This window comes from Rattus norvegicus, chromosome 16 (assembly GCF_021556685.1).
Source record: "Rattus norvegicus strain SHRSP/BbbUtx chromosome 16, alternate assembly SHRSP_T2T, whole genome shotgun sequence".
Taxonomy (NCBI): Eukaryota; Metazoa; Chordata; class Mammalia; order Rodentia; family Muridae; genus Rattus; species Rattus norvegicus.
The window spans coordinates 22,098,283-22,113,545 of record NC_141549.1 but is presented as its reverse complement, the minus strand read 5'-3'; the positions used below and the strand labels follow the sequence as shown (position 1 = coordinate 22,113,545).

Here is a 15,263-nt window from a genome sequence, read left to right as displayed (position 1 = left end):
ATTAATAGTGTCAGGGACTGTTGCTTGACAATGTGATGGGTTTCAAGTTGGGTAGGCTAGTGGTTGGCTTTTCCCTCAGTCTCTCCTCCAGTGTCCCGCGCGAGCTCGCCAGCAAGAATACATGGGAACACACGAATTCTTACTGCAGCTAAACATTTTTTGAATCTTAAGGAGAGGCCCGGGACGCCGGCAGGGCGCGGCTTATATACACCCTAGCGCGGCACATCCACACCTGATTGGTCGCTTACCCAAGATCTCATTAGGCACACCCCGGAGTGGGCAAAGACCTGGCACGAAGGCACTCTTGCACATGCACACACAGTTAACTTCCTGAAAGGAAGTCGGCTGGCGCGGCGGAGGCCCGCGCCATCTTGTGGTGGCGAATGTTATTGCGGCCCTCTACACTCCAGCCCTGTTCCTTCATTGACTGTAGACAGGAAAAAAATTGGATGTAAAGTTTTGTGGTTGGGTCGATGTTCGAATTGCTCCAGTGGGCTTGCTGTGTAGCTAGAAGAGCCAGTCACCCCAGGTTCTGTATCCCCAAGGCTATGATTCATAACCTCCACTGATTCTTGTGTGCCTCCCCTATCCCATTCTCTGTCTCTCTCTCTGAGGTTGTACCCTCACTCAACACTCTTACAAGTTACAGATCTCCATGTAAGGTTTGTATGTAAGCTTGTGGACATGACCTGTGGATGATTAACAGACTATGGCTATTTTTTATGCGTGATTGACAGGCTGTGAAAATTTCTTCTGGATGACAGAGAGTTGAGAGTTGCTTGTAGATGACTGACAGGACAAGGAGGTTTCCAGTGGATGATTGACAGGACTTAGGCAATTCTTATTGATGATTGCCAGGCTGTGGGATTTCCCTATGGATAATTGACAGACTATGGAGGGTTTGCGGACAGATTTTTTGATAAGCTGTGTGTCTTGTGGATGAGTGACAGGCTGTGGGTCTTAGGCTGGATGATTGACACAATGTAGACATGACCCACTGATGCAGTTTTCAGACCACGTGTATCTATGTAAATTCTTACCAACAAATGAACAAGGAAACCCCCAGTCACTAGTACTTTGATTTTTTTTTCATTTCCAAATTTCATTTTTTATGCTCAGGAGTAATGTTTCTGTATTTGCTTCCATCAGGATCACAACATGCTTCTTAGGTAATAGATACAGTATCAATGGTAACACAGGGACTAAAAGGTAGCAAAGCAGGACTTCACGCTTTATGGTAAAATGGTCAGTGTGTGCCTGGACTTACACCAAAATTGGTAAATATCACTATGAGGTGAGAAACAATGGCACCCCAGCTCCTGGATTTTAGATTCAAAATGGTTTAAGCAAAATGAAATGAGGGTCCCAAAGACCAGGGTTCATTTCATAATATTTAAATTTATGAAGTGTAAGGATCTTGACTGGCTAAAGAAACAAAAAGGTGTAAGAATGGGACAATCTTGAGAAATAGTAGAATGGGGATTCTACACAGTACATGTGGGAAGTTACATGTGGGGAGTAAATGGACTGACAGAATGAAAAATTCCAGTTCATCAAGTCGGAGTATTTAAAGAATATGTTCAATAAACAGAGGAATATTTTGGAATTAGAATGCATAATTTATTATTTATATGAAACTGCAGCTTAAAGACTAATTAATTAAGCCTTTAGAACTACAAGATGATCAAGAAGCATGTGGACAATGGAATGTCTACTACTGTGCTACTGGTTCTCCTTCCTAAGCTAGTACAGCCTAAAAATAGGAAATAAGGGATAGAGACTGGGGTGCTTGGTAAAACTCAATTGGCAAAACACTTGTCCTGAAAACCTCATTGCAGATGTGGGTATAATGGGATCCCCAAAGCTTACTTTCCTGCAAGTATGAAGATAATTTTGCTCCAAGACAGAAAATCAAACACACTAGGGATTTGAGTGAGTGAACAGTCTCCAAAATGGAGGGACCAGGGGTGGAACGAAAATGAGGGTTGATGGTCTGTATTCAGTCCCTAGAACCCACAGTATAGCAGAACAGAACTGTCAAGTGGCATTGTCCTTTGGCCCAAACACAGTAATCCACGTGTGGGGGGTAAAGTGAGAGAAAGACAATATCAGTCTCTATCTTTCATATGTGGATCAATGCACAAACAAGATGTACACATGTACACAATGTGAGTACTGGGGTTCAGGGTCATAGATCCAATTCAAAATGTCTTTGACCCATCTGCAAACACAGGTCATATTAGAGTAAAATGTTCTTAGTGAATTTTTTTTTACATAAACTAGACAATGTATTGAAATTTCATAAGATTTTATGATAAAATTTACCATGTTGAGATATATATATATATATATATATATATATATATATATATATATATATATATATATATATATACCTTTAGAGATGGATGGGCTGTTAAGAGTTCTAGTTTTGACTGTAGAGCTCTCAGTTTTAATTGCTAGCACATTGCTGGTCACTCACAACTATCTGTAACTCCAATTCCAGGGGAACCAGTACTGAATTCTATCACACATACTGCATAGAAAATGCACAGCAGCAAAATCTTCTACATATAAATCTAATCAATTTAATGATATAAAAAAATGTAATTTCTTTAACTTAAACATGTTAAAGTGCTGAATAGATGGGCTCTAAAAGAAACATTGGAAAAGTATTTATGACTTAATTCAATGATTATGTTTTCTTATAGAAGGCCTAGGATTGGCTCTCTTTAGTTATACAGGCCTCTTATGCCTAGGAGCCCTAAATAGGAATGCAATCCAGTGGGGCTCAGTGAAAAGGAAGGTAAGCATGACCCCTCCCTCTCAGGAGGCAGCCCATAAAATACAGGATGCCCATGATAGACTCTACAGACCCAAGAAGGTAGAAAAAGAAGGGCACAAGAAAGGATATTTGAGAATATAGAATGGTCATGGAAGGCATATGGATGGATGAAAGGAGCTGATTAAGAAAGGAGATAGAAAGGGATAGGGTCAGGCAGGGTTCAGTGTGGGAAGGAGGAGGGAACCATGATAATGAATGGAGATCTGTAACTTGTAAGGGTGTTGAGTGAGGGTACAACCTCAGAGAGAGAGACAGAGAATGGGATAGGGGAGGCACACAAGAATCAGTGGAGGTTGTGAATCATAGCCTTGGGGATACAGAGCCTGGGGTGACTGGCTCTTCTAGCTATGCAGCAAGCCCACTGGAGCAATTCGAACATCAACCCAACCACAAAACTTTAAATCCAATTTTTTTCCTGTCTACAGTCAATGAAGGAACAGGGCTGGAGGAGAGACTGAGGGAAAAGCCAACCACCAGCCTACCCAACTTGAAACCCATCGCATTGTCAAGCAACAGTCCCTGACACTATTAATGATATCCTGTTATGCTTGCAGACAGAGTCTAGCATAGGCTGTCCCATGAGAGGGTTCACCCAGAAGCTGACTTAGATGAACACTCCCAGCTAAAATTGGATGGATCTTGAAGACTGTCATGGAAAAATAAGTGGAAGGATTGCAGTCCCTCAGACGATAAGAATGCCACAGGAAGACTAACCAAATCACCTGACCTGGACTCTTAGGGCTCTTAGAGACTGAACCACCAACCAAAGAACATACAGAGGCTGGTCCTAAGCCTCCACACACATAGGTAGGAGATGTGCAGCTTGATCTTTGTGTGAGTCCCAAACAATTACAGCATGGGTTATCCTAAAGGATGTTGCCTGTATGCAGAATAGGTTCTTCTAGCTAGATTGTGTCCTAGATTAGTCTCACAGAGACTTCATGTTCCAGGGTGGGAAGATAACCAAATGGCCCCTACCCACTGAGAGGAGAAGGAGAGTGGGGCACAAGGGAACAATTATGGGAGAGGCTGACAGGGAGGGGGCAGTGAGCAGGATGTAAAGTAAATAAGTAAATATTAAAATTGAAAATATTAAAATTGAAAATAATTGAAAAAAGTTTCCAGGAAGCATCACATGGCACAACTGAGACTCCAATGAAACAATCAATTTTTACTTCAGTCTACAATCAGACTGAACATTTTATTTTAAAATTTATATATATGATCAATTCTCCCACACAGACTGTGTTTTGATATTCCAATCGATCCTGGAGGAGCATCAAGGGTCTAGGGATCAGGAGCCGCAGCCACTAGAAGAAAAAGAAGAATTATTAACAGTATCATCAGGCACATCTCTGGTGATATTGTCATGCCCAGCATCAACAACATCAGTGTCATTATCATGTAGATATCAATGTAGACATATCAGTGTAGAGAGAAACAGTGAGAAGGTGGATGCTTCTCTTGTTATTTTTAATCTCAGAAGTTGCTTCTTTTGGAATGTTGCGGTCAAAGGCTATGCTAACTTCAGAAGTCAGAGTTCAGAATGACAGCGATAAATAGACAATAACATTTAACAGGAAGTTTTCCCGGCTTAGTCATTCAGGAAACACATGTTTTCACTGGAAGTGACAATAATCTCCTCATTCTAGAATAGGAAACATCCAAGTAGGAAAAAATATTACCTGGTCAGTTGTATTTCTCTAAACTGGATTTGTTACATTATGAAAATTATTTTCTATAAATTGAGAAAAAATAAAGTTTTCAGGTTCTAGGTTATGCGTAAATAGCCCTATAGAAGTATGAAATTTATTAACAAAAGAGACCTAGGTTTCTAGTAAAACAATCTTAATCTATTTTAAGCTACTATTTTAGTTTAACTTACCTGGTCCGACTCTCTTCTTAGTGGGAGCTCCTTGGCCATTTTCTTCATGCCATGCTTGTTGAATTTGGATTTTCATCCATGTTATGATGGATAAGAGTGAGGATATAAGCCATATGAAGAGCAAAAAAGGTATGCGTGGTATCTCTGTTGCCCGAAGATATCCACTCTCCCTGAGAAGGATCAAGCTGTGGTTTATTGGTTCAGCTCGTGCGGAAGCATGAAAAATATCCTCAGCACCCTGAGTAGCAGGCAGACCTTCTTCTACGTCAGGAGTAAAAGAAGATTCCTCATCTGAAGTAGCAGAATCAAATATTTCTTCTTCACTAAGGGATATCAAAAGAGTCAGGTTAGTCATTTGAATGGAGTCAAGGGAATAACAAGTGCAGGAACCAGGAGTGGGCTCTGGGTCAGCATGGGGTTTGTACCTTGTACTCTCCTTGTAAAGAGGTAAATCAACTACATAATCCAATCCAATGTGACTAGCTGGTCCTGAGTCATGACTCTCAACTAACACACTACTGTCAGCAGCACATGTAACAGACAGCCGAGGTTCAAGAGCAGCCAGACAGTCAGCAACAATGGCAGGATCTGTAGGCTCAGCATCAATAGCAGCCATACTGTCAGCAGGGTGGGTGGACATACTGGACTCAGGCTGAACAGCAGGCAAACAGTCAGCAGTACTGGAGCAATTAGTATGTTCAGGCTCAACAGCAGTCAGAATGTCAGCATGGTGGGTGGCCATAGTTGGCTCTGGCTCAGCAGAGTCCAGACAGTCAGCAGCTTTGGTGGAATTAGTCAGTTCAGGCTCAATAGCTACCAAACTGTCAGCAGGGTGTGGGGACATAGATGACTCAGGCTGAACAGAATCCAGACATTCAGCAGGGTGGTTTGACCTAGTTAGCTCAGGCTGAACAGTAGCCAGACAATCAGCAGCTTTGGTGGAAAAAGTAGGCTCAGGCTCAACAGATGCCAAAGTGTCAGCAGGCTGGGTGGACATGGTTGGCTCAGCCTTGAGAGAAGCCAGACAGTCAGCAGCTTTATTGGCATGAGACAGCTCATGCTCAAGAGCAGCCAGACTGTCGGAACGGGGGGTGGGCATAGCTGGCTCTTGTTCAATAGAGTCCAGACCGTCAGCAGCATTGGTAGAATTATTATGTTCAGGCTCAACAGCTGCCAAACTGTCAGCAGGCTGGGTGGACATGGTTGCCTCAGTCCCAACAGAAGCCAGACAATCAGTAGCATTGGTGGAATTAATCAGCTCAGCCTTGAGAGAAGCCAGACAGCCAGCATCTTTGTTGGCATGAGACAGCTCATGCTCAAGAGCAGCCAGACTGTCGGCACGGTGGGTGGACATAGCTGGCTCTGGCTCAACATAGGCCAGGCAGTCAGCAGCACTGGAGGATTTAGTCGACTCAGGCTCAAGAGCAGCCAGACAGTAAGCAGCATTGGTGGAATGTGTAGGCTCAAGCTCATCAGTAGCCATATTGTCAGCAGGGTGGGTGGACATAGTTGTCTCAGTCCCAACAGAAGCCAAACAATCAGAAGCATTGGTAGAATCAATTGACTCAGCCTTCTGAGAAGCCAGACAGTCAGCAGTGTTGTTGGAATTAGTCAGCTCATGCTCAAGAGCAGCCAGACTGTCGGCACGGTGGGTGGGCTTAGCTGGCTCTTGTTCAACAGAGTCCAGACCGTCAGCAGCATTGGTGGAATTATGTTCAGGCTCAACAGCTGCCAAACTGTCAGTAGGCTGGGTGGACATGGTTGTCTCAGTCCCAACAGAAGCCAGACAATCAGTAGCATTGATGGAATTAATCAGCTCAGCCTTGAGAGAAGCCAGACAGTCAGCATCTTTCTTGACATGAGACAGCTCATGCTCAAGAGCAGCCAGACTGTCGGCACGGTGGGTGGACATACCTGGCTCTGGCTCAACATAGGCCAGACAGTCAGCAGAATTGGAGGATTTAGTCGACTTAGGCTCAAGAGCAGCCAGACAGTAAGCAGCGTTGGTCGAATTTGTAGGCTCAAGCTCATCAGTAGCCATATTATCAGCAGGGTGTGTGGACATAGATGACTCAGGCTGAACAGAGTCCAGACAGTCAGCAGGGTGGTTTGACCTAGTTAGCTCTGGCAGAACAGTAGCCAGAAAATCAGCAGCTCTGGTGGAAATTGTAGGCTCAGGCTCAACAGCTGCCGCACTGTCAGCAGGCTGGGTGGACATGGTTGGCTCAGCCTTGAGAGAAGCCAGACAGTCAGCAGCTTTGTTGGCATGAGACAGCTCATGCTCAAGAGCAGCCAGACTGTCGGCATGGTGGGTGGACATAGCTGACTCTGGCTCAACGGAGTCCAGACTGTCAGCAGCATTGGTAGAATCATTATAGTCAGGCTCATGAGCAATAGGAATATCAGCAAGGTGGGTAGACATGGTTGTCTCAGACCCAACAGAAGCCAGAATATCAGCAGTATTGGAGGAATTAGTCGACTGGGGCTCAAGAGCGGCCAGAAAGTAAGCAGCATTGGTGGAATGTGTAGGCTCAAGCTCATCCATAGCCATATTGTCAGCAGGGTGGGTGGACATAGTTGTCTCAGTCCCAACAGAAGCCAAACAATCAGTAGCATTGGTAGAATCAATTGACTCAGCCTTCTGAGAAGCCAGACAGTCAGCAGTGTTGTTGGAATTAGTCAGCTCATGCTCAAGAGCAGCCAGACTGTTGGAATGGTGGGTGGGATTAGCTGGCTCTTGTTCAACAGAGCCCAGACCATCAGCAGCATTGGTGGAACTATTATGTTCAGGCTCAACAGCTGCCACACTGTCAGTAGGCTGGGTGTACATGGTTGTCTCAGTCCCAAAAGAAGCCAGACAATCAGTAGCATTGATGGAATTAATCAGCTCAGTCTTGAGAGAAGGCAGGCAGTCAGCATCTTTGTTGGCATGAGACAGCTCATGCTCAAGAGCAGCCAGACTGTCGGCACGGTGGGTGGACATACCTGGCTCTGGCTCAACATAGGCCAGACAGTCAGCAGCATTGGAGGATTTAGTCGACTCAGGCTCAAGAGCAGCCAGACAGTAAGCAGCGTTGGTCGAATTTGTAGGCTCAAGCTCATCAGTAGCCATATTATCAGCAGGGTGTGTGGACATAGATGACTCAGGCTGAACAGAGTCCAGACAGTCAGCAGGGTGGTTTGACCTAGTTAGCTCTGGCAGAACAGTAGCCAGAAAATCAGCAGCTCTGGTGGAAATTGTAGGCTCAGGCTCAACAGCTGCCGCACTGTCAGCAGGCTGGGTGGACATGGTTGGCTCAGCCTTGAGAGAAGCCAGACAGTCAGCAGCTTTGTTGGCATGAGACAGCTCATGCTCAAGAGCAGCCAGACTGTCGGAACGGGGGGTGGGCATAGCTGGCTCTGGCTCAACGGAGTCCAGACTGTCAGCAGCATTGGTAGAATCATTATAGTCAGGCTCATGAGCAATAGGAATATCAGCAAGGTGGGTAGACATGGTTGTCTCAGACCCAACAGAAGCCAGAATATCAGCAGCATTGGAGGAATTAGTCGACTGGGGCTCAAGAGCCGCCAGAAAGTAAGCAGCATTGGTGGAATGTGTAGCCTCAAGCTCATCAGTAGCCATATTGTCAGCCGGGTGGGTGGACATAGTTGTCTCAGTCCCAACAGAAGCCAAACAATCAGTAGCATTGGTAGAATCAATTGACTCAGCCTTCTGAGAAGCCAGACAGTCAGCAGTGTTGTTGGAATTAGTCAGCTCATGCTCAAGAGCAGCCAGGCTGTCGGCACGGTAGGTGGGCTTAGATGGCTCTTGTTCAACAGAGTCCTTACCGTCAGCAGTATTGGTGGAATTATGTTCAGGCTCAACAGCTGCCAAATTGTCAGTAGGCTGGGTGGACATGGTTGTCTCAGTCCCAACAGAAGCCAGACAATCAGTAGCATTGGTGGAATTAATCAGCTCAGCCTTGAGAGAAGCCAGACAGTCAGCATCTTTGTTGGCATGAGACAGCTCATGCTCAAGAGCAGCCAGACTGTCGGCATGGTGGGTGGACATAGCTGGCTCTGGCTCAACATAGGCCAGACAGTCAGCAGCATTGGAGGATTTAGTCGACTCAGGCTCAAGAGCAGCCAGTGTGTCAGCAGGGTGATTGGACATAGTTGGCTCTGGTTCCACATCAGGCAGACTGTCAGCAGGGTGGGTGGACATGTTTGGCTCAGGCTCAAGGTCAGCCAGACAGTCAGCACCTTTGGTAGAAGTATTATGTGCAGGCTCGTCAGCAGTCAGAATGTCAGCAGGGTGGGTGGACATAGTCGGCTCAGGCTCAACAGCTGCCATACTGTCAGCAGGGTTGGTGGACATAGCGGGCTCTGGTGCAACAGCAGCCCGACAGTCAGCGGCATTGGTAGAAATAGTCGGATCAGGCTCAAGGTCAGCCAGACAGTCAGCAGTGTTGTTGAAATTAGTCAGCTCAGGCTCAAGAGCAGCCAGAGTGTCAGCAGGGTGGGTGGACATAGTTGGCTCTGGTTCCACATCTGGCAGACAGTCAGCAGGGTAGGTGGACATAGTTGGCTCTGGTGCAACAGCAGCCTGAAAGTCAGCGGCATTGGTAGAAATAGTCGGATCAGGCTCAAGGTCAGCCAGACAGTCAGCAGTGTTGTTGAAATTGGTCAGCTCAGGCTCAAGAGCAGCCAGAGTGTCAGCAGGGTGGGTGGACATAGTTGGCTCTGGTTCCACATCAGGCAGACTGTCAGCAGGGTGGGTGGACATGTTTGGCTCAGGCTCAAGGTCAGCCCGACAGTCAGCAGCTTTGGTAGAAGTATTATGTTCAGGCTCGTCAGCAGTCAGAATGTCAGCAGGGTGGGTGGACATAGTCGGCTCAGGCTCAACAGCTGCCATACTGTCAGCAGGGTTGGTGGACATAGCAGGCTCTGGTGCAACAGCAGCCTGAAAGTCAGCGGCATTGGTAGAAATCGTCGGATCAGGCTCAAGGTCAGCCAGACAGTCAGCAGTGTTGTTGGAATTAGTCAGCTCAGGCTCAAGAGCAGCCAGAGTGTCAGCAGGGTGGGTGGACATAGTTGGCTCTGGTTCCACATCTGGCAGACAGTCAGCAGGGTAGGTGGACATAGCAGGCTCTGGTGCAACAGCAGCCTGAAAGTCAGCGGCATTGGTAGAAATCGTCGGATCAGGCTCAAGGTCAGCCAGACAGTCAGCAGTGTTTTTGGAATTAGTCAGCTCAGGCTCAAGAGCAGCCAGAGTGTCAGCAGGGTGGGTGGACATAGTTGGCTCTGGTTCCACATCAGGCAGACAGTCAGCAGGGTGGGTGGACATAGCTGGCTCTGGTGCAACAGCAGCCTGAAAGTCAGCGGCATTGGTAGAAATAGTCGGATCAGGCTCAAGGTCAGCCAGACAGTCAGCAGTGTTGTTGAAATTGGTCAGCTCAGGCTCAAGAGCAGCCAGAGTGTCAGCAGGGTGAGTGGACATAGTTGGCTCTGGTTCCACATCAGGCAGACTGTCAGCAGGGTGGGTGGACATGTTTGGCTCAGGCTCAAAGTCAGCCAGACAGTCAGCAGCTTTGGTAGAATTATTATGTTCAGGCTCATCAGCAGTCAGAATGTCAGCAGGGTGGGTGGACATAGTCGGCTCAGGCTCAACAGCTGCCATACTGTCAGCAGGGTTGGTGGACATAGCAGGCTCTGGTGCAACAGCAGCCTGAAAGTCAGCGGCATTGGTAGAAATCGTCGGATCAGGCTCAAGGTCAGCCAGACAGTCAGCAGTGTTGTTGGAATTAGTCAGCTCAGGCTCAAGAGCAGCCAGAGTGTCAGCAGGGTGGGTGGACATAGTTGGCTCTGGTTCCACATCTGGCAGACAGGCAGCAGGGTAGGTGGACATAGCAGGCTCTGGTGCAACAGCAGCCTGAAAGTCAGCGGCATTGGTAGAAATCGTCGGATCAGGCTCAAGGTCAGCCAGACAGTCAGCAGTGTTGTTGGAATTAGTCAGCTCAGGCTCAAGAGCAGCCAGAGTGTCAGCAGGGTGGGTGGACATAGTTGGCTCTGGTTCCACATCTGGCAGACAGTCAGCAGGGTAGGTGGACATAGTTGGCTCTGGTGCAACAGCAGCCTGAAAGTCAGCGGCATTGGTAGAAATAGTCGGATCAGGCTCAAGGTCAGCCAGACAGTCAGCAGTGTTGTTGAAATTGGTCAGCTCAGGCTCAAGAGCAGCCAGAGTGTCAGCAGGGTGGGTGGACATAGTTGGCTCTGGTTCCACATCAGGCAGACTGTCAGCAGGGTGGGTGGACATGTTTGGCTCAGGCTCAAGGTCAGCCCGACAGTCAGCAGCTTTGGTAGAAGTATTATGTTCAGGCTCGTCAGCAGTCAGAATGTCAGCAGGGTGGGTGGACATAGTCGGCTCAGGCTCAACAGCTGCCATACTGTCAGCAGGGTTGGTGGACATAGCGGGCTCTGGTGCAACAGCAGCCCGACAGTCAGCGGCATTGGTAGAAATAGTCGGATCAGGCTCAAGGTCAGCCAGACAGTCAGCAGTGTTGTTGGAATTAGTCAGCTCAGGCTCAAGAGCAGCCAGAGTGTCAGCAGGGTGGGTGGACATAGTTGGCTCTGGTTCCACATCAGGCAGACAGTCAGCAGGGTGGGTGGACATAGTTGGCTCTGGTGCAACAGCAGCCTGAAAGTCAGCGGCTTGGTAGAAATAGTCGGATCAGGCTCAAGGTCAGCCAGACAGTCAGCAGTGTTGTTGAAATTGGTCAGCTCAGGCTCAAGAGCAGCCAGAGTGTCAGCAGGGTGGGTGGACATAGTTGGCTCTGGTTCCACATCAGGCAGACTGTCAGCAGGGTGGGTGGACATGTTTGGCTCAGGCTCAAGGTCAGCCAGACAGTCAGCAGCTTTGGTAGAATTATTATGTTCAGGCTCATCAGCAGTCAGAATGTCAGCAGGGTGGGTGGACATAGTCGGCTCAGGCTCAACAGCTGCCATACTGTCAGCAGGGTTGGTGGACATAGCAGGCTCTGGTGCAACAGCAGCCTGAAAGTCAGCGGCATTGGTAGAAATCGTCGGATCAGGCTCAAGGTCAGCCAGACAGTCAGCAGTGTTGTTGGAATTAGTCAGCTCAGGCTCAAGAGCAGCCAGAGTGTCAGCAGGGTGGGTGGACATAGTTGGCTCTGGTTCCACATCTGGCAGACAGTCAGCAGGGAAGGTGGACATAGCAGGCTCTGGTGCAACAGCAGCCTGAAAGTCAGCGGCATTGGTAGAAATCGTCGGATCAGGCTCAAGGTCAGCCAGACAGTCAGCAGTGTTGTTGGAATTAGTCAGCTCAGGCTCAAGATCAGCCAGAGTGTCAGCAGGGTGGGTGGACATAGTTGGCTCTGGTTCCACATCTGGCAGACAGTCAGCAGGGTAGGTGGACATAGTTGGCTCTGGTGCAACAGCAGCCTGAAAGTCAGCGGCATTGGTAGAAATAGTCGGATCAGGCTCAAGGTCAGCCAGACAGTCAGCAGTGTTGTTGAAATTGGTCAGCTCAGGCTCAAGAGCAGCCAGAGTGTCAGCAGGGTGGGTGGACATAGTTGGCTCTGGTTCCACATCAGGCAGACTGTCAGCAGGGTGGGTGGACATGTTTGGCTCAGGCTCAAGGTCAGCCAGACAGTCAGCAGTGTTGTTGAAAGTAGTCAGCTCAGGCTCAAGAGCAGCCAGAGTGTCAGCAGGGTGGGTGGACATAGTTGGCTCTGGTTCCACATCAGGCAGACAGTCAGCAGGGTGGGTGGACATAGTTGGCTCTGGTGCAACAGCAGCCTGAAAGTCAGCGGCATTGGTAGAAATCGTCGGATCAGGCTCAAGGTCAGCCAGACAGTCAGCAGTGTTGTTGGAATTAGTCAGTTCAGGCTCAAGAGCAGCCAGAGTGTCTGCAGGGTGATTGGACATAGTTGGCTCTGGTTCCACATCAGGCAGACTGTCAGCAGGGTGGGTGGACATGTTTGGCTCAGGCTCAAGGTCAGCCAGACAGTCAGCAGTGTTGTTGAAAGTAGTCAGCTCAGGCTCAAGAGCAGCCAGAATGTCAGCAGGGTGGGTGGACATAGTTGGCTCTGGTTCCACATCAGGTAGACAGTCAGCAGGGTGGGTGGACATAGTTGGCTCTGGTGCAACAGCAGCCTGAAAGTCAGCGGCATTGGTAGAAATCGTCGGATCAGGCTCAAGGTCAGCCAGACAGTCAGCAGTGTTGTTGGAATTAGTCAGTTCAGGCTCAAGAGCAGCCAGAGTGTCTGCAGGGTGGGTGGACATAGTTGGCTCTGGTTCCACATCAGGCAGACTGTCAGCAGGGTGGGTGGACATGTTTGGCTCAGGCTCAAGGTCAGCCAGACAGTCAGCAGTGTTGTTGAAAGTAGTCAGCTCAGGCTCAAGAGCAGCCAGAGTGTCAGCAGGGTGGGTGGACATAGTTGGCTCTGGTTCCACATCAGGCAGACAGTCAGCAGGGTGGGTGGACATAGTTGGCTCTGGTGCAACAGCAGCCTGAAAGTCAGCGGCATTGGTAGAAATCGTCGGATCAGGCTCAAGGTCAGCCAGACAGTCAGCAGTGTTGTTGGAATTAGTCAGCTCACGCTCAAGAGCAGCCAGACAGTCAGTAGCATTTGTAGAATTTGTTGGGTCAGGCTCGGCAGCATCCAGGCTGTCAGCAGTAGAGGTGGAAGCTTCACGATCAGCAGTAGCCTTAGGAATAGAATTTCTATGCTCAGAAGACACCGCATAGAAATTATCTGTTTTATATTTTTCATCCTAAAACGAAAATTAGCAGTGATACTTTTGATTGAAAATTTACTGATTTTATTCATTCTATCACCCTTCTGATAATGTCAGAACCTGGATTCATAGTCCCCAAACTATTTGTGTATTCTGTCGAAAGTTAGCACGACATTCAGTGACATTCAGTGAATTCTGCTTCCTGTCTGCTTGAGTAATTGGCCCAGAGTTTTTCAAAGTCTTTACTGTGGATCTCTTTAGGTTTATACTTAGATTTCTTCTGCTCTTTGCTACCTGAAGTCATTTTTCCTTGTAAGATGGAAATATATAAATAGAAAGGACAAAATGTGACTCTTGGCCTCTGATGTTTTGCTCTACTCTTCCTCTAAATAGTGATTTTGTAATATTCTCTTTCCTTCATATTCTATGGTTCATTCTGCACTGTTTCTCTCTAAAACTCTCCAAGTAAAAAGGCCACCTCCCTCCCTCCGCCCCTCCCTCCCTCCTCCCTCTCTCTTTCTCTCTCTCTCCCCCCGTCTTTTTGTACTTTCTGCTGCACTACCCCTCAAGTAGCCACTTTTCTTATTCCTTCGTGAGAGAGATGGGAATATTCTTTATACCAAATCTTTCTCTGGATAATCACCTTCTCTTTCATGCAATTAAGCATCACTTTTAAACGAGGTGCTTCATTCTATAAACTAAGGTTACATTGATTACTTAGCATTAAGGGTGGGTACTAAGGAAATGTCTACATTCCAGTTTGAGAGATTAAAGGTCTGTGCAAAGGCTGAACCACAGCAATTAGTAGAAATTTGTTTATAAGTAAACAACGCAATCTGGGAGGAGGGCACAGTATCGTCAACTATTCTGTAACATCATGACTATTGCTACACTTACAGGATGTATATTAAGACCTCATCCAGCACCTCTGTGGTGGCTTGAATGTCAACAGCCCCATAGGCTCACATTATGCTTGCTGTGCAGAGCGCTGAATTATTTTCAAAAGGAGTAGGTGGTGGGGCTGTTTTGTAGTAAAACTGTTGCCAGGATGAGGTTTAAGATTTCAATAGAGAGACAGAGCTGGAAACAGAGTAGAACAACAGTGCTTTCTTTTGGCATCTGAGACACCGCCAGAACCTGAAGGGACTGACCATATAAACAGTTCTCTACACCCAAATCCTGTGGGAGGGAGAGCTAAACCTTCAGAGAGGCAGACATGCCTGGGAAACCAGAAGAGACTGCACTCTGCACACATTACTGACTCCAGAGGAAAACACCAAACGCCATCTGGAATCCTGGTGCACAGAAGCTCCCGGAAAGGGCGGTCAGAACTTCCTGGTGGCTGCCGCCGCGGAGAGCTCATAAGCAACACCCCATGAGCAACCTTGAGCCTCCGGATCACAGGTAAGACCAACTTTTCTGCTCCAAGTGACCTGCCTGGTGAATTCAGGGCACAGGCCCACAGGAACAGCTGAAGACCTGTAGATAGGAAAAACTACACGCCCCAAAGCAGAACACTCTGTTCCCATAACTGGCTGAAAGAAAACAGGAAAAGAGGTCTACAGCACTCCTGAAAAACAGGCATATAGGACAGTCTAGCCACTGTCAGAAATAGCAGAACAAAGTAACACTAGAGATAATCTGATGGCGAGAGGCAAGCACAGGAACCCAAGCAACAGAAACCAAGACTACATGGCATCATCGGAGCCCAATTCTCCCACCAAAGCAAACACAAAATATCCAAACACACAAGAAAAGCAAGATCTAGTTTCAAAGTCATATTTGATCATGATG

The 15,263-nt window shown here is 47.6% G+C and overlaps 1 protein-coding gene across 8 annotated transcripts; it reads right to left on the bottom strand.

Annotated features, from left to right (window-relative positions):
- Positions 1-4,011: 4,011 nt before the first annotated feature.
- On the bottom strand, positions 4,012-11,460 carry LOC148000456 (uncharacterized). 8 transcript variants are annotated; one of them, XR_015639727.1, is made up of 4 exons: positions 6,645-11,460; positions 4,731-5,053; positions 4,531-4,583; positions 4,012-4,155 (listed from the first exon to the last, which is right to left on the bottom strand). XR_015639727.1 is itself a non-coding variant. In XM_087589358.1 (4 exons), exons 1-3 carry the CDS (start codon positions 11,380-11,382, stop codon positions 4,549-4,551), a joined length of 6,585 nt encoding a protein of 2,194 aa, XP_087445484.1. In that variant the 5' UTR covers positions 11,383-11,441; the 3' UTR covers positions 4,012-4,155; positions 4,531-4,548. The 8 variants fall into 8 exon arrangements, 4 of the variants coding, with proteins under 4 accessions (XP_087445484.1, XP_087445482.1, XP_087445485.1 ...); XR_015639729.1 differs by having other exon boundaries at positions 7,716-11,460; XM_087589358.1 differs by having other exon boundaries at positions 5,156-11,441.
- Between the last annotated feature and the right edge of the window lie 3,803 nt (positions 11,461-15,263).